The sequence below is a fragment of the Carcharhinus amblyrhynchos genome, chromosome 21 (genome assembly GCF_965287045.1).
Source record: "Carcharhinus amblyrhynchos chromosome 21, sCarAmb.v2.hapA, whole genome shotgun sequence".
Classification (NCBI taxonomy): domain Eukaryota; kingdom Metazoa; phylum Chordata; class Chondrichthyes; order Carcharhiniformes; family Carcharhinidae; genus Carcharhinus; species Carcharhinus amblyrhynchos.
Genome location: NC_137344.1, coordinates 34,643,389 through 34,662,298, shown reverse-complemented (window position 1 = coordinate 34,662,298; position 18,910 = coordinate 34,643,389). Strand labels below are relative to the sequence as shown.

The 18,910-nt window shown below is 41.4% G+C and overlaps 1 protein-coding gene across 1 annotated transcript; it reads right to left on the bottom strand.

Moving 5' to 3' along the window:
* Positions 1-212: 212 nt before the first annotated feature.
* On the bottom strand, positions 213-18,415 carry LOC145356357 (Golgi apparatus membrane protein TVP23 homolog B-like). The gene is made up of 7 exons (XM_080209020.1): positions 18,337-18,415; positions 17,827-17,906; positions 11,297-11,441; positions 8,842-8,931; positions 4,636-4,767; positions 3,866-3,994; positions 213-926 (listed from the first exon to the last, which is right to left on the bottom strand). The coding sequence occupies exons 1-7, from the start codon at positions 18,346-18,348 to the stop codon at positions 894-896; spliced, it is 621 nt and encodes a 206-aa protein (XP_080065146.1). The 5' UTR covers positions 18,349-18,415; the 3' UTR covers positions 213-893.
* Positions 18,416-18,910: the final 495 nt, after the last annotated feature.

The following is an 18,910-nucleotide window of genomic DNA, read 5'->3' as shown; positions in this document are numbered from 1 at the left end:
CAATAGCGACCCCAGGGGGAACACCACTCCAACCTTTTTTGAGTCTAGATTTGCAACATCTGCAATAATTTGGTTTTGCATGGCATTCAAATACATCACATCAGAACCATCGCAAAGTGTCTGGTACTCATTTTCAAGCTGCAGATCAGCTGAAATTCCACAGCCTTTAGCCTTTGTGAGTTTTTATTTACCAGGTCAATCACAGTCAGAAGTTTTCCAAATTCAGTTTTAATCTCTCCAGAAACATCGCGTCTGTACAAAAGTAAATTTTGTCCATTTAGTGTACAATAAGTCATGCATTTAAACATGAATTTATTGCTATAACTTTAAAAATTGGAAATTTGTGCATTTATAAAAGATGTTTTCTTAGCCACGTTATTTCCTCCTTAAAGAGTAGCTCAAACACTTCAGATCTCTCAGACTAGCATTTTATTAGAAAGCACATACAATTTCTAAACCTCATTCCTCCCCCCCCCAAAATATCATTGTGTTTATGATAAAAGTTTTAAATATCAGCTTTGATTTCCCTCCTACCCCAAGGAGTGATGATGTTCTCTCTTCCTCATACACAACTGTCCATTCCCCAGACGTAGTTTAACTATTTGGAATGATTCTAGCATTAGATAACGCTTCAAAGGCTCAATCAGAGACAGTGAAAGCAGCTCAAATCAAAACCAACCACAACAGCTTCCAATCATAATTAATGGGGGAGAAAAAATGTAAAAGCTACAAATCATGAGACGATCGCAATTTATCCAATCTTTCTTTACCCCAAAGCAATTCTTAAAGAGAGAAAAACAGATGTAAAAATTGCCATTTTTCAGCAACTGGAGTTCCAAAGTTCACAATACAAAATGACATCTCAAGTTTCTTTCCACAATGCCGTCCTCCTTTTAAGATTCTGCATTCTCTTCTTTCTTCAGTGCCTGTGATGTCAAACAAGAAATGAACTCTATCAACCATGTTGCTTAAATATAGTCTACACAAAAGAAAAAAATGCTGGATCAACTCGGCAGGTCTGGCACATGTGAGATAGAGGAACAGAGTTAATGTTTCCAGTCATTATGACTTTTCAGAGCTGTGTGATATGGATTCGAACTGTTAACTCTGCTTCTCTCTCCGCGGATGCTGCCAGACTCATGGAGCTTATCCAGCATTTTCTACCTTTATTTCAGATCTCCAGCATCCACAGTATTTTGCTTTCATTATTGTGCTCAAATATTCTGCTTGGTTTTCCAAAAATGCATTGTAACGTTGCTATCTCTGTATTTTTAATACCACGCTGACTTACAGTCTCTCTGTGTGACATCGCAAAGCTATTTCAATGAAATCTACAAGGTACGCAACCATTATCTGAACCAGCAGATCAGATTACAGCCTGGAACTCATTCTCTGGTACATTAATATCCACTGTTTTAAATCATGCCAATATTGTGAGCATCTGCACAAGCTGAATAATTTTTTTGCCTATTTCATTCATTTGCTGGCACAATAAAGTTCATCAAAACAAAATATGAATTGTTGGCTGGGGTATTTTGTACCAAGTGTGCATTACAAATGATTAATAGTTTACACCTCCATTCAATATTAGAAACAACTGTATTTCAAATTCTCTCTATACAAAGTGACAAAGCTGTAGGCTCATGGGTGTATAATTTAGAGAAACAACAGTAAATGACAAGATATCAAAGGAAGTCAGCCACAAAGAGGAAGAGCTCACAAATTATGCATTAAACATTTGCCAGAAATTCAAAACACATTATTAAATAGGATCGAAATGTTAGATTTATGCTACAATAGATCATAATAAGACATAATGTCTCCTGGCTTGGAGGCACCATTTGGGGCAGATTTTCCCCATAGGAACATGTAAAGCTTGATACTGACTTCTTTAAGAGGAAGGAAGCCTGTCATAAATTATGCCTCTGTACATATCAGTCAGCTCTTTAGTTTAGAAAGACGTCATGTGCCAGCACAGGCTTGGTGGGCCGAAGGGTCTGCTCCTGTGCTGTACTGTTCCTTAGCACTATTATCAGAAGCTGCCAGGCACTTGTCACCCAGTTTCAGTCACCTTCAGTCAGACAGCAAAATGCAAACCAGAAAGGTTTTAAACTGAGAAATTTTACATGGGGCGATGCAGATAAATTGTGCTGACAGCCCTATGCTGACAGCATCACTTGCAACGTAATGGATCAATTATTGGAATCTTTTCCTCATTAGGATATCAGTGTCTTCGCTCCAGAAAATTTTCAATAGAAGCTGTAGAGACCGTTCAGCTCACAAAGACATTATTCATCATGCTGCATCAAGTCAAGGTCAGTTGATCTTTGTCTATGTAGATTAAACAGGCCTGGTACATTCCCATGGGTGCAGAGAACAACCCACATGCTGTAGCTGCCAGATTAATAGGTTACAGAAACAGATCTAAATATACCACCCACAAATTATCATTTGAACCCTTGATTGCCATGTCTATAATTATATTACATCAACACTAAAATGGTATGGAGCATAGTCTGAATGGCATCTTTTCATTTTGAGTTCTTTCACTCAGACCAATATCTTGTCTTGATTCAGGAGTAGGAAAGGTTTAACTCAAAACCATTTCACCATATGAAAACTCTGTAGACTTCAGTGAAAATGTCATCAGTGTAAGCACTATTGGAATCCACTCACTCTCTATGTGTAACGTGGATCTGGTTCTTGTCCATAAGAAGTATTGTGTATGATGTGGTCTTGGATATCTCAGTCCCTGCACTGCTTTGAATTAAGTGATGGCAGCACTGGAGATGCTCAAACTAACCTCAGCTAAACTGGATGGCCAGATTGGTTAATAGTGTGGCTATTAGAATATTCGGGAATTAAAGATATCAATGTGGCTCATTCATGCTTGCTAGAAGCAACATATATTCATACACAGCAGCCTGTTCTTTATAAACGTTAGGCATACGTAAAATAAAAACAGAAAAATGCTGGAAAAACTCAGCAGCACCTGTGGAGAGAGAAACAGAATTTTTGTTACGACATCAAGAAGCTTTTCTCTGGGCAGATAACGCATCCAAAACAATGCTCTGGACTGTTTGCAACAAGTGCCTCCACTTATTCTGCTTGACACTGAGCACAAGAGAGTATCTGGAATGAAATCTCAAGACATAGCAGTCAATCCAGTTCAGCTGTGATGTCTCCCACAGAGGATTAAAAAATGAAAACTGACTACTTAAGAGGTGACTGCAAGCATCCAAGGAGCTACAACCCAGCACTAAACACCACCACCAGCCCAGCGCCAAACATTAGCATCAGCAGGCACAAAGGGAAAGAAAACAGGAACAGATTTTGGGGAGGCTAAACACAGGCTGGGTGACTATTCTGCGGAACACCTTCGTTCAGCTCACAAGCACGACCACAATCATCCTGTCCCTCGCCATTTGAGCTCAGCACCTTGCTCTCATGCCCTTCCTTGCCTTGCTGCAATACTCCAATGAAGTCCAACGCAAATAGCAGCAGCAGCACCTCATCTTCCGATTAGGTAGGTTACAGGCCTCCAGACTCTGAACTTTAGACCGTGATCGTTCTCCACCATCTTAACGTTTTCTTTTCATATATCCCAAACATCTTTTGCCTCACTGCAAAAACCCCCTCTCTCACTTCAGGCCACCTGTCACTTGCTCCTAAGTTTTGTGACAGCTTTGTTGCAATCTCTCCAAGCTACCACCAGTCACTGACATTCCACTCTGTTCCACTCCCTCTTATAAAGTATATAATCCAACACATTTCCTCCCTCTTTTGCTTGGAGGAAAAGTCATAACAAGAACATTAAACTCTGTTTTGGTCTCACGGGATAACAAGAGTCTCAGATTTAACTCACCGTCTTGAAGAACTGGCTCCCCAGATAGGAGGTGGCCATACTAGTTAGATTCTTTCCACTTCCTAATTTACATTTTATGTATCCATAGAGATTAGATCCTTGAAGTGTAACACCCATAATAACCACGGCCTGTTCCAAAGGAAGGAAAACACTAAGAACAATTGGAAAGACAGCCAATGGATTTGAATCACTACCCACCTTTTACCACTAATTTAACAAAACTACGTGTGGAATAAAATCCACTATCGCCCTCTCCACATCCCCACCGTTTTAAATTTATTTCAATATTGGCATGAATTTTTACAACAACATTTCAAATGATACATGTGTAACAATCCTTTTTTTTAAAACTAGTGTCACAAGTAGGCTTATATTAACACTGCAATGAAGTTACTGTGAAAATCCCCTCGTTGCCACATCCAGCACCTGTTTGGGTACACTGAGGCAGAATTTAACATGGCCAATGCACCTAACCAGCACGCCTTTCGGACTGTGGGAGGAAAGCAGAGCATCCAGAGAAAACCCCCACAGACACAGGGGAGAATGTCAACACAGACAGTGACCCAAGCTGGGAACTGAGCCCAGGTCCCCTGGTGCTGTGAGGCCACAGTGCTCACCAATGTGCAGCCCCTCTCGATTCTGCAGTTTCTCAGGGTACAGAAAATTATCCACACTTATGCAAATACATTTTAAAAAAAAGATCAACAGCACTTTTTGAGAGAAAAATCTAAACCACAAAACTACATGTAGGTCGCAGATCAAGAACTTACCAACCATTTCAACTTAAAGGAAAAGAAAGTGCTGAAGAGAAAAATGACCCACATAATGGGACAGATGATTAATCCTAACCAGAAGATTTTGGATTCCGCTTCAGAAGAGATTCTCTTCCCTTTACTTGAAGGCTATGAAAACCACACAGAGAAAAAAAGCATTGAAAATTGGAAAAGATTAGCTTTATGTTCTCCTCTTTCCCTCAGAACTCAACTCAATACAACTACTATCTGGATCCAGCCTGATTAAAAAGGTTTCCAATTATCCATAAATATTTATGTAATCAGTTCAAAAATATTTCAGGTATTACTTATGTACTTGTAAAAAAACACAACTCTCTCTTGATTATTCAGGAAAAACAACTTTCTTCAACGTTGATTGCCTTTTGATGATTAGGCTGGTGGAAGCATCTTAACTACTTCCTTTGCCCGATACTCGTTGGTTCATTTTTAACAAGGTGGTGCCCATTTCCTGCAGGTAAATCAGACTCTGCAATAAGGAATTATAGTCAGGCCTACTCTTAATACAGCATCCCTGCTGCCTGCGTCTCCAGAAGACATAGGGGCAGAATGAGACCACTTGGTCCACTGAATGACAGAGCAGACTCAATTATGGCTGATATTTTTCTCATCCCCATTACCCCTGATCCCCTTCGTAATCAAAAACCTATCTATCTCTGTCTGAAAGACACTCAATGACCTGGCCTCCACAGCCTTCTGAGGCAAAGAGTTCCACAGATTCACCACTCTCTGGTGAAGAAATTCCTCCTCTTCCAGCCACATGGATACCAAATTATACACTCTCCTATTAATAAACCAAACCAAAACCAATAATTGTGTTTAATTACGTCTAGGCAATGGACATTAAGTGGGATTTCACTTGATCACATATAAAGGAACATCTATTGAAATTATAGGGTGGCTGTTAGCATGTGTATGTTTGTAATTTAACAACGTTAAGACAATAAATTATTGGAGTTTGGAACAAATGAAATATAATAACTGTGAGGACTTTAATCTTCATTAAGACTGGACCAAATTAAATTGGTACAGGTAGTCTGGGTTTGTAGAAAGTTTTCTGAAGCAATTTGTCATGAAACTGACTACCTTAGATCTAGAATTGTGTAGTGGCAGAGTAGTAAAGATCCATTGGGAAATAATGATGAAAATACAATCAAATTCCATGCTAGGTTTGAAAACGACACATTCCAATCACAACATGAATTTTTAACTTGAAAGGTAATTCTCTGCAGGTATGTATGGAGAGCTAGCAATGGTTGAATCAGGAAATAGACTGAAAGATGTGGCTCTAAGGAAACAATGGGAACATTTAAAGAAAGTTCAAAAATGCATTTGATCAAAAACAAACTCAGTAAGAAAGATCTATCTGGGGCTTTCTCAGCAGGTTGAGGGAAGATTAAAAGAAGAGGTTTTTAAGGTTGCAAAGAATAGTAGCAAGTTTGAAGCATGGGAATGTTTTAGAAACCAGCAAAGGGCAACCAAAAAGTTAATAAAAAATAGGATACAAGAGCAAACTAGCCAGGAATATGAAAACAGGTTGTAAGAGCTTTTACAAATATAAAAAGGAAGCAAGTAACTAAAGTAGACGTTAGTCCATTACAAGCAGAAACAAATGAGGGCATAGGTGGAGACAGTGAACAAAGATGGTGTGTCTGCCTTCACAGTAGAAGATAAACCCAATAGCGGGTAATGTAGGTACTAAGAGGAGCGACAAAATTGAAGAAATTATTAGCAGAGAAAAACTACTGGAGCAACTCAATAGACTAAAATCTGACAAATCCCACAGGACCAAACAATCTACATCCTAGGATTCCAAAAGTGATAGCTGCACAGATAATAGATGCTCTGGCTACAATCTTCCAAATTCCCTAGTCTGGAACAGTCCCAGCAATGTAGAATTGAGTAAATGTGACACTGCTACCCAGGAAAGGGAGAAAGATATTGGGGAGCTATAGGCCAATTAGCCCAACAATAGTTGTTGGAAAAGTGCTGGAATAATGCCCCTAGAAAATCAAGGCATGGTCAGACAAAAACCATGTGGTTTTAGGAAAGGGGAACTCTGTTTCACAAGTTAATTAGTTCTGTTGAGGATGTAACTAGTAGGGTGGATGAAGAGGAACCAGTAAATGGATTTTCAAATGTATTTGATAAGGTGACACACAATACGCTGCAAGGCAAGATAAGGTCTCATGGAGTTGGGGGATAGATTAGCATGGATGGAGGACTGGTTGACTACTGGAAACAAAAAGGGATAAAAGGGCATTCTCAGCTATGAAGGTAGCCAACAGTGGAGTGCTTTAAGGATTGGTGCTGGGGCCTCAGCTATTTACAATCTACATACATCACTCTCTCTTTGTCCAAGTAATTAAGCTACAATTGCCAATGATACAAAGTTAGGTGGAAATGTAAGTTTTGAGGAGAGTCTGCAAAGAAATAAAGACAGGTCATGTAAATGGCAACGAGATGGTAATGGAGGGAAGCATGAGGTTATTCACTTCAGTCATAAGAACAGAAAGCAGGATATTTTTGAAAAGGTGTGAAACTTGAAAATGTGAACATTCAAAGAGATTTGGTGTGTTTGTATAAGTAACACAGAGAGTTAGCATGCAGATGCAGTAAGCAATCAGGAAGGCAAACGGCATGTGTCTACCCTTATTTTTGTACGTCAACCCTCTTGCAATAAAGAAGTTTTGTTACAGTTGTAAAGACCACATCTGGAATACTGTATGTAGTTTCGGTCCCCACATTTAAGAAAGGACATATTTGCATTTGAGGCAGGACAGAGAATGTTCACTAGATTGGTCCCTGGAATGAAGGGACTGTGCTAATGATGAAAGGCTGAGTAAATTGAGTTTATGTTCTCTGGAATTTAAAAGAATGAGAAGGGATCTCACTGAAATATTTAAGATTCTGAAAGTGCTTGACAGGATAGACACAGAGATCGTTTCCTCTGCTCGGAGAATCCTGAACATACAAAAGGAGTCTCAGGGTAAGGGGCCAGTCTTTTAGGATTGAGACAAGAATTTTTTGCACTCAAGGAGTAGTGAATCTCCTGCATTCTCTACCCAAGAAGGTTGTGATGGCTCCATCATCGACTCAAGAACAGCTTCTTCCTGGCTGCCGTCAGACTTTTGAAAGGGCCTATTTTGCATTCAATTGCTCTTTCTCTACACCCTAGCTATGATTGTAACACTACATTGTGCACTCTCATTTCCTTCTCTGTGAATGGTATGCTTTGTCTATATAGTGTGCAAGAAACAATACTTTTCACTGTATGCTAATACATGTCATAATAATAAATCAAGAATCTTTAAATCTAGGATAGACAGATTTTTGATTCCTCACAGAATTCAGAGATATGTGAACATAAGAACAAGGAGCAGGAGTAGGCCACCTTGCCTCTAGAGCCTGCTCCACCATTCAATAAGACCACGGCTGATCTTTTCATGGACTCAGGTCCACTCAGCTGCCCACTCATCATAACCTTATTTCCGTTACTGATCAAACATTTATCTATTCTTGCTTTAAAAACATTCAATGAGATAGCCTCAACTGCTTCACTGGACAGAGAATTCCACAGGTTCACAACCCTTTGGGTGAAGAACTCAGTCCTAAACCTGCTCCCCCTTATTTTGAGACCATGTCCCCGAGTTCTAGTTTCACCTACCAGTGAAAACAACATCCCTGCTCTTATCTTATCTATTCCCTTCATAATCTTACATATTTCTATAAGATTATGAAGTGGATAGCACAGATGAACATAAGAACATAAGAACATAAGAAATAGGAGCAGGAGTAGGCCATCTAGCCCTTCGAGCCTGCCCCGCCATTCAATAAGATCATGGCTGATCTGTCGTGGCTCAGTTCCACTTTCCCGCCCTCTCCCCATAACCCTTAATCCCCTCTCATAATAAACCATGATCGTATTGAATGGAGGAGGCTCGACAGACCCTGCGGTCTACTCCTATCTCGCGTTCTTGTAAAGATTAAATCCAATATTATTCTTCACCAACCAGCTTTCCAGATTAGCACACCCACTGGTTTTACAAATCTACACACACACACACACACACACACACACACACACACACACACACACACACACACACACACACACACACACACACACACACAGCCTGTTTTAGTCTCATCTGAAAAAAAGGAACAACCTTTGGTCAACCATACCTTCTTGGCCTCAAAGACCCATTGGCTCTTTCCATCATCGTCAACCTGGTTCCACCAACGTAACCCCACCAGTAGCCTACCAGTGATATTCTGGACCAGAGATAGAAACAGTGAAGTGTAAATGGAGGATTAACATACATTGCACTGGCATAGTGACTCACACAATACAGATCATAACGGTGTAGTTCAAATACATTGAGGGCTGACTTCATAAAGAGTTAAAACATGTTATTAATTCAAATATGCGGCAGCAAGATTTAGAGTCTTCTGTGGATAAAACAGTTGAACACAGATAGTAGGTAACAATTAGAACTGCAACATATACTCCTTTAACAAAGCTGCACATAACTTGAACATCTACATTATTGTTCAACACAGATAAATAATACTCGACTCATTCATACTGGACAGCAGCCAGCTTGCAGCAAAGCAGTTACTTGTGACATATAGCCCAGACTTTGCGGTCAGCAAAGTGACAGTACTTAGCAGTGATCTCAAAAAAAACTGCCCACACAGACTTTGCAAGTTCTGTGGTGGGGACTTCACCTTTCCCCAAGTTAACTTCATTTTGGCAGCAGCTGTAGGTGATTTCTGCTGTCTCGTAACTACAATATGTTGGTTAAGCAGCCAGTCACACTGTAGAATTCTCACAGACAGCAAACTAGGAAATAACAAGCAGGTTTGCACATTCAAATTTTATAACTTCATAGAAAGCAAAATAAAAATTGGGCCTACACATGGGAATAATGAAAAAACCAAAACCGCAAAACAAACATTTTGATATTTATTCTAAGCTCCACAAAACCTTTATCATGGATCAAAGGAATTCCACAGATACAAAAGTAGTGTGTCAGGGCCAGAGAAATCACTCAGTACTAATTATAACTTAAAGTGCTGTTAAAAACCCAGTTACTTCTCATTTGAGCAGTTAAGATTTTTCTTTGGGCCAGGGTGAGATTAAAGAAAAGACGCTCACATTAACTTAGTTGAACTCTAGGGGAGTGAGGAATTACCGACAGCAGTATCTACATTTCTGTTTTTAGCTGCGTATATGGACACAAGTAGTTGCTGACAGTTTTGCCATCTGTGCAATTGCAGAATCTGGGCCATTAAATTCTCAAAGCAACATTAAAATTGTATAACTAAAGTACCATTTGCTGGAATAAAGGCAAAATACTGTGGGTGCTGGAATCTGAAACAAGAATAGAAAATGCTAGAAAATCCCAGCATGTCTGACAGCATCAGTGAGGAGGGAATAGAAACATTTTCTGTTCTCATGCCATTTGCTGGAGTCTAACTGAAGGGAACATTAGAATCCTGTCACCTACATAACCTGCTAACAATATGCTCATCATTATTAATCCATTCAACTGATTCAATAATGACAACACAATACTTCCACTGGCTGGAAATTTGTACATGATGGCTCAGACATCACAGGAAAAATAATGAGTTCACAATACAAGCCATATTCAAAAATCACAACAGCGGCAAAGAGATTCACTATGAGTTGCAAATCACTACTGCTTACTGGACCATTGCTGGGACATTATGCCCATCAGATAAGGATGAGCAGACAGGGTCAAAAGGCAAGGCTGAAGAGCAACCCAAGAGAGGTCTTTAAAAAATGACCAATGGTTTTGGATGCAGAGAGAGCATGGTCTCTTGTGGCAAAAAGGAAAACTAAAGGCCATCAACATGAGCTAGTCACCAAGACCGGACTGAACGTAAACACCAAGATGGTAAACCGTTTGCAAACATAAGGGAAAATTAAAGATTAGGAAACTCAGAATAGAAGGAAAATCGTCAAGGGATGAGTTGCCAGGGAGTCACTGGAACGGATAATACGAGTGGGCTTTAGCAACAATTGGACAGCATCTGGAGAAAGAGAAAAGACTGAGAGATACTGTGAGCTCTGTGGGGTTAAAACCAATGGAAAAAAAAACAGTCATGTTCTATCAAACGGCCATTATCAATATCTAAAGGAAATTGTCACTGAACAGATTTTTTAAAGATATGTTCCGGCACAATGATTAACACTGTTGCCTCATGGCACCAAGGACCAAGGTTCGATTCCAGACTCAGGTGACCATACACGGAGATTGCACGTTCTCCCCATGTCAGCATAGATTTCCCCCAGGTGCTCCAGTTTCTACCCACACTCTAAAGTGCAGGTGAGGTTGATTGGCCATGCTAAATTGCTCCTTAGTATCAGTGGGGTTAGCAGGTTAAATGTGTGGCATTACGGGGAGAGAGTCTGGTGTGATTGTCAGTACAGACTCAATGGGCCGAATGATCTCCTTCTACACTGCAGGGATTCTATGGTTCTATTTACCTAGCTGGAACACAGCTCTGAATGTGTGGTGGTATATATCAATAATCATGTAGCATTCAGTACAACAGAAGAGTTCTCCTTTACTGAATGGCTAAATTTGGTGCTCCAGAAGTTACTTACTTTTACAGTCCAGAAGTCACATGAGAGAAGTAATATTATTGCCACGAAGCAGGCGATGAAGCTACTGCTCAGGAACTCACAAAGAAGGTAGACGGCTATTGCACTAATTCGGAAAAACAGGTGGAAGAAACAAGCCACTGGGTGCCTTTGAAGAGGAGAGAGACACAATATGAATTCACTGATCTTTAACAATACATTACCACAACTGTAGAATATTGTGTGAGGGTTTGAACTGCAGATTTTTTTTGGAAAAACAGCTATGTTTAATGGTCCATTTTGGCAGTTACTCTTCCCCTGGATGAACACATCACAAAAGGCCTGCAACATCATTGCAATAATGCTGGAGATGGCTTTCTCCAATTTCCCTGGAAGTGCAGTGCAGTTGAAACAACTGCCAGTACATCATACATCCTCACTGCTGACCCAGGAGCAACCTCTTCACCAACAGCCCTCTACATTCAGCCCGACACAGCTTGGAGTGTCTGTATCCCCCGCTCCTGGCTCCCGGTGCCCTCTGCTGAGACTGACCATGAGGGACAGGCATGGCACTGCATAATGATGCCAGAAAGTATGGATGGCTGGATGGAGATGTAAGGAAATGAAGAGCAAAGATTGGTGCAGCTGCCAGGTGCATTGGCGTGAGGCATGATGCACTGGAGTCAGCTTGAGAAACAAAATGATGGGGTTGACATATTACAGATATTATAGTGTAGTAGAAAGTACTGCTGTATTTCCCTTTCATAGCCTGCTTAGGTCATTAAACCACCGTAGGCATCAAATCCAGGTGGGTGGCATTGCACATGCCTGCTGCTGCCCTCCTCCACTACTTTCTGCCAGTCTTGGTAGTCTTCTTCCACTCTGTCCATAGGAAACAAGTTCATTCTAGGAGCTCTTAAAGTCCCAGCATCATATTCAGGGTGACGTGACCTTGGTGCATGCACATTTCATGCTGTTGTTTCTTTGTGTCAATACCCCGATTCAAAACCCGTGACATTTGTTGTTTGTAATAACCCTTTAAATCCTGGGATTGATCACGAGGGTTATCATCATGCCAACTAAACCTAATTGGTCAGGAAAATTGACAAGAACATATCATAGAGTCACTGAGGTTTACAGCATGGAAAAGGCCCTTCAGCCCAACTTGTCCATGCCGCCCTTTTATTTAAAGCACTAAACTACTCCCAGTTGCCTGCGTTTGGCCCACATTCCTCTATACCCATCCTACCCATGTAACTGTCTAAACGCTTTTTAAAAGACAAAATTGTACCCGCCTCTACTACTACTTCTGGCAGCTTGTTCCAGACACTCACCATCCTCAGTGTGAAAAAATTGCCCTTCTGGACACTTTTATCTCTCCCTTCTCACTTTGAACCTATGCCCTCCAGTTTTAAATGCTCCTACCTTTGGGAAAAGATATTGACTCTATCTTATCTATTCCTCTCATTATTTTATAGATCTCAATAAGATCACCCCTAAGCCTTCTACACTCCAGGGAAAAAAAAGATCTCAGTTAACCAGCCTCTCCTTATAACTCAAACTGTCAAGTCCCGGTAGCATCCTAGTAAATCTCTTCTGCACTCTCTTTCTCATTTAATGATATCCTTTCTATAATAGGGTGACCAGAACTGTGCACTGTATTCCAAGTGTGACCTTACCAATGTCTTGTACAACTTCAACAAGATGTTCCAACTCCTGTATTCAGTGTTCTAATAAATGAAACTAAGTCAGTACAGTTACTGAATTAAAAAGCCACTGATAATCTGCACTTGCTTTGGGTTTCCCATACATTATCAGACATGCACCCTCCCAGTACATGACATTTAAATTCCAGCCCCTAATCTCTGAAGCATAAACAGTGCTCCAAGTAAAATGCTTTATTCAAAATGTGCCAACAGCAGGGTTCCCCAAACATTTCCAGCCACAAAACCCTTTTGACCACCCAAGAGTACTGATGGAACCTCCGAGAAACATTCAGATCGTGTTGACGAGTTAAAAGACAAAATAATTGATTGTTTTTGTGCTATTTGCAACTCGTGCCTTCAAGAGATCGATTTCACAATGCATTGCCTGCTGATAAGTGCACTAGTCAGCCTATCAACAGCCAACGCAGTGTGAAAACCATCTCTGGCCTCAGCTACCGCAAAAGCACTTATGGCCACTACAGAACCCCTGGGTTCCATGGAATCCAGTTTGAGATACTCCGTTCTACAGCTTCACATGATCCATTGCAACACAAGTACAGTTTCAGGTTTTGCCAGAGTGGCCTTCTTTAGAACTTTCCTCAGTCTAATCATCCAATAGTAAAGAACAAAGAATAAAGAAAATTACAGCACAGGAACAAGTCTTTTGGCCCTCAAAGCCCACACCAACCATGCTGTCCAACTGAACTAAAACCCCTTACACATCTGGGGGCCATATCCCTCTATTCCCATCCTATTCGTGTATTTGTCCAGACGCCCTTAAAACTCACTATCGTATCTGCTTCCACTACCTCCCCTGGCAGCGGGTTCCAGTCACCCATCATCCTGCGTGTAAAAAACTTGCCTCGTACACCTCCTTTAAACCTTGCCCCTCACACCTTAAACCTATGCTCCCTAGCGACTGACTCTTCCACTCTGGGGAAAAAGCTTCTGACTATCCATTCTGTCCATGCCCCTCAATCTTGTAGACTTTTATCAAGTCGCCCCTCAACCTCTATCATTCCAGTGAGAACAAACTAAGTTTTTCCAATCTCCCCTCGTAGCTAATGCCCTCTATACCAGGCAACATCCTGGTAAATCTTTTCTGTACCCTCTCCAAAGCCTCCATATCCTTCTGTTAGTGTGGCAACCAGAACTGAATACTACATTCCAAGCACGGCCTAACTAAGATTCTATAAAGCTGCAACATGACTTGCCAATTTCTAAGCTCAATGCCCCAGCCGATGAAGTCAAGCATACGGTTTTCCTCCTTGACTGCCTTCCCCACCTGCGTTGTCACTTTCAGTGACTTGTGTACCTGTATACCCAAATCCCTCTGCCTATCAATATTCTAAAGGATTCTGCCATTTACTGTATATTTCCCATCTGTATTAGACCTTTCAAAATGCATGACTTCACATTTGTCCGGATTAAACTCCATCTGCCACCTCTCCACCCAAGCCTCCAACCAATCTATATCCTGCTGTACCCTCTGATGGTCTTCATCGCTATCTGCAAATTCACCAACCTTTGGTGTCATCCGCAAACTTGCTAATCAAACCAGTTACATTTTCCTCTAAATCATTTATATATGTTACAAACAGCAAAGGTCCCAGGACTGATCATCTCTGACTCTCTCTATCACACCTATCTTTATTGTGTAATAAAGATATTCATTATTTTGATTGTTCATAAGAACATAAGAAATAGGAGCAGGAGTAGGCCATCTAGCCCTTCGAGCCTGCCCTGCCATTCAATAAGATCATGGCTGATCTGAAGTGGATCAGTTCCACTTTCCTGCTTTCTCCCCATAACCCTTAATTCCCCTGTCGATCAAAAACCTATTTACCTGTGACTTAAATATATTTAGCGAGGTAGCATCCACCACTTCAACGGGCAGAGAATTCCAGAGATTCACCACCCTTTGAGTGAAGAAGTTCCTCCTCAACTCTGATCTAAACTGCACCCCCCCCCCTCTTATCTTGAGGCCGTGCCCTCTAGTCCTGCTATCCTTTCTAAGCGGGAAGAATCGCTGAACATAAGAACATAAGAAATAGGAGCAGGAGTAGGCCATCTAGCCCTTCGAGCCTGCCCCGCCATTCAATAAGATCATGGCTGATCTGTCGTGGGTCAGTTCCACTTTCCCGCCCTCTCCCCATAACCCTTAATCCCCTCTCTTATCAAGAACCCATCAACCCGCTTCTTAAAAATATTTAGCGAGGCAGCCTCCACCACTTCAACGGCTACCCTATCCATCCCCTTCATTACCTTATACGTCTCTATAAGATCCGCCCTCATCCTTCTAAACTCCAACGAGTACAGACCCAGTCTATTTAGTCTCTCTTCATAATCCAACCCCCTCATCTCCGGCATCAGCCTCGTGAACCTCCTCTGCACTCCCTCCAAGGCCAATATATCCTTGCGCAAGTGTGGTGACCAAAACTGCACACAGTACTCCAGCTGCGGCCTCAACAGTACCCTGCACAGTTGCAGCAAGACCTCCCTAATTTTATATTCTATCCCCCTCGCTATAAAGGCCAACATTCCATTCGCCTTCTTGATCAACTGCTGCACCTGCAGACTGGGTTTTTGCGACTCGTGTACAAGGACCCCCAGGTCCCTCTGCACTGTAGCATGCTCCCTCCTACTATTACTTATACCAAAGTGGATAACCTCACACTTGCTAACATTATACTCCATCTGCCAGGTCCTCACCCACTCGCTCAGCCTATCCAGATCTCATGATTACAATAATAACTAATTAGTATACCTTTACTTTCAAAGGTTAGCATTAATATAAAGCGCAAAACATCTTGCATCCAAAACAAGGATAGTACGAAACCTGGATCCACTCCAAACAAGAGGAACCAGATTCACTCCTTGAAGGAATCTCACTCTGCTTCAGTCTGGTGTCAGCTTGAATGTCACAATGTTCAGACCACTTTCACATTCTCACCACAGCCACCAAAGCAAAATCACAACAGCCGTAACGTGCATTTACCTTTAACCTAATAAATAACCAAAAGTAACCGCCAATTCTCTGCAAACCACATTTGAGCATTAGATATTTGGATGAGTCTAGGACCCAGTCCCACCAATAGGAGCATCTTCCTATAGAGCTCTCATTTAAAATAATGATGAAAAATCATTGCTACATTTTCCGCAGCCTGCTCCCTCTGACAGCACTGATCTTTACAAAGAATTAAATTTAAAATTTCATCTTGTAAAATTACATTAGCAAATCAGATGTACAAGTTTCAAGTATCATTTCAAACATTATACAAGATCAATGGTATCCTAAAGCAATCTACTTTTTTTTTAAACAGTATATTTACAAGCACTCATCACAGTGGATGACTTACTCAGAAATTTAAAATCATGGCGATAAAACCTTGTTTAAATATTTTAAAACTATATTCTGTTTTAGAGTCATTATTTCATTACTTTTCACTTGCAAGATTTCCAATTTCTGATCTTACAAGCCAAATTAACGAGAGCCAAAGACATGTTTCAACAAAACAACTGATAAGCACGTCTTACTAACTCAACTGAGTGAAGACAAAAGAACAAAAGATTTTTCTGGTGTACAATAAAGATTGCTACAATAAAGTTACTGAAAATTGAATGAATTAAGAATTGCCAGATAAATCAATCTGTGTAATAATTTTTAAAGCTAGGGATATAGAAACCAAAAATAAAAGTCTTCATAAGCTATGTACTCCAATCAGCAAGTTTTGCACAAAATGTTCAACAAACATGGTAACTGTGTTGACAATGAGTAACAACTTAAAAAAAACAGCAATGAACAATATCAGCTTCAGTAAGACATACGCGTTTCTCAGCTCATTCTCAGCAAATCTCTGGCTAACCATTATATTTCCTGGAAATTTAATTTTGTTTCTAATATATTGAATGAAGCTAAAAATATAGCTTTTTTTTCAATCCAGGATGTTGATTTGGCAAATCCCCTTTGGCACACAATAAAGGAGGAAGTAGGTGATTTTCTGACACTGGGCAAGCATTAAGATTTCCAATTAAGATATCAGACCCAAAGGCTGGGGCTAATCTAAACTAAAAACAACCTTTCAGCATTGGAACGCCTCCTCACTTGCTTGATCAGTTCCTGCTTTCAGACCAATTGTGACATATTTTTAACAATTCATTTTCTGAGACTGAAAATAAACACCTCTAAGTCCCGAGAGAGGCCACTGACAATTGAAAAATAGACACTGAGGCTGGCTCAGCCCTAGTAATCCAAAGATTCAAATCCCCTCTCGCTCCATAGAAACTGCATTCTCATCTCTGTGAGGCTCACATCCACTTTAAATACACAGACATGGCAGAAATAAAGCAGGAATCAGCCATTCAGCCCTTTGCCGCTCAAGTCTACTCTACCATTTACAAGAATACAGCTATAGCCTTCCAATTCCAGTTTCTGCCTGCTCTCATAACCCATGTCAACCAAAAATCTAACTCTACTTTGAATATATTCAATGATTCAGCCTCCGCTGGTCTCTGAAGAAACTAATGGCCCTCTGAAAGAAAAATACCTTCACCACCATCTTAAATAGGAGACTCATTTAACTAATTAACATTTTGCTTTTCTGAAAAAAAATCTGGATTCACCTGGGTTCTTTTGACTTTAAACCTTCACCTTTCCAGCTAATCCCCCACCCACAGAGATAAAATCTTAGTGATCTCACTTATAGTTGTAACTCCCAAAGACCTACCAACCTATCAATTTAATGTGAAATCCACTGCAAAGAAAAAACACAACCTTGCCAAGAGCAAAAGCACCCCATTCCCAGCTCAGCCTTCTGAGTCCTTGCTGTACCCAGACCCCAGTATTACCGGATCCGCCTCCTCTTGGGTTTCCTCGACACCTCATCATCAGCAAAGAGCGACACATCCTCCGCCTCATCACTGGATTCCTGCAGAAAGACAGAGGGAAAAGGAAATGAGTGAGAGAGCAGCACTACCCAGGGGTGGGGAGTATTCCTCTCCCCATCTAACACTCACTCGCAAACACAATCTACAATTAGAGGAAGGAAGAGTAGGTATCTCAGCCCCTTGACCCTGCTCTGCCATTCAATAAGATCACAGTGGGTCTGATTTGTAACCTCAACTCCACATTCTGCCTGCTCCCCGGTAACCTTTCACCCCCTCGTAACTGAAGAATCTTTCCAGCTATGCCTTAAAAATATTCAAGGATTCCGCTGCCCTTTGTGGAAGAGACTTCCTCTCTCCCCCGGCACACTCTCACTCTGTGTCACTCTCTCTAGGTCACTAGCCCTCTGTCTCTCTCCCTCCATCTATCCCTCTCTCTTCCTGTCACTATCTCCCTCCCTATTTCTCCCTCACCTGCCGCATCATTCTCTTCCCTCCGCCATTGACAACACTTCCGGACCACGTGTCCCTTGTTTACCCTCAGGACCCCGCAAGCCCCGCCCTCTCCTCTTCGGCCTGGGGGTGACCACTCAGCGCCTGAGAGGGGAGTGAGGTCAGTGCGCAGGCGCAGTGCCGACTCCCTCCCTCTCTCTGTGCGCATGTGTAATGCCAGCACCCTCCGCCGAGTGCGCAAGCGCAATGTCGGCTCCCTCAGTCACGTGCGCAAGCGCGATGCCGGCTCCCTCAGCCAAGTGCGCAAACGCAATGCGGGTTTTCTGAATGCTGGAGGAAGGCAGAGTGAGAAGAATGAGCAGAAATGGGGGCTACTGTTAGTGTTCACTTTAGAGAGTAGAGCTAGTCAGCAATTATTTGTTGTTGCTTCATAAATGGCCAAAACATGCTGGCTTGTACATTGCTTCTGTCCAAAACTACAGGAAGCTACAAAGGATTGTGAACAAAGCCCAGCCCATTGCGCGAACCAGCATCCCATCCACTGACATTGTCTACACTCCCCACTGCCTGGGAAAAGCAGCCAATATAATCAAGG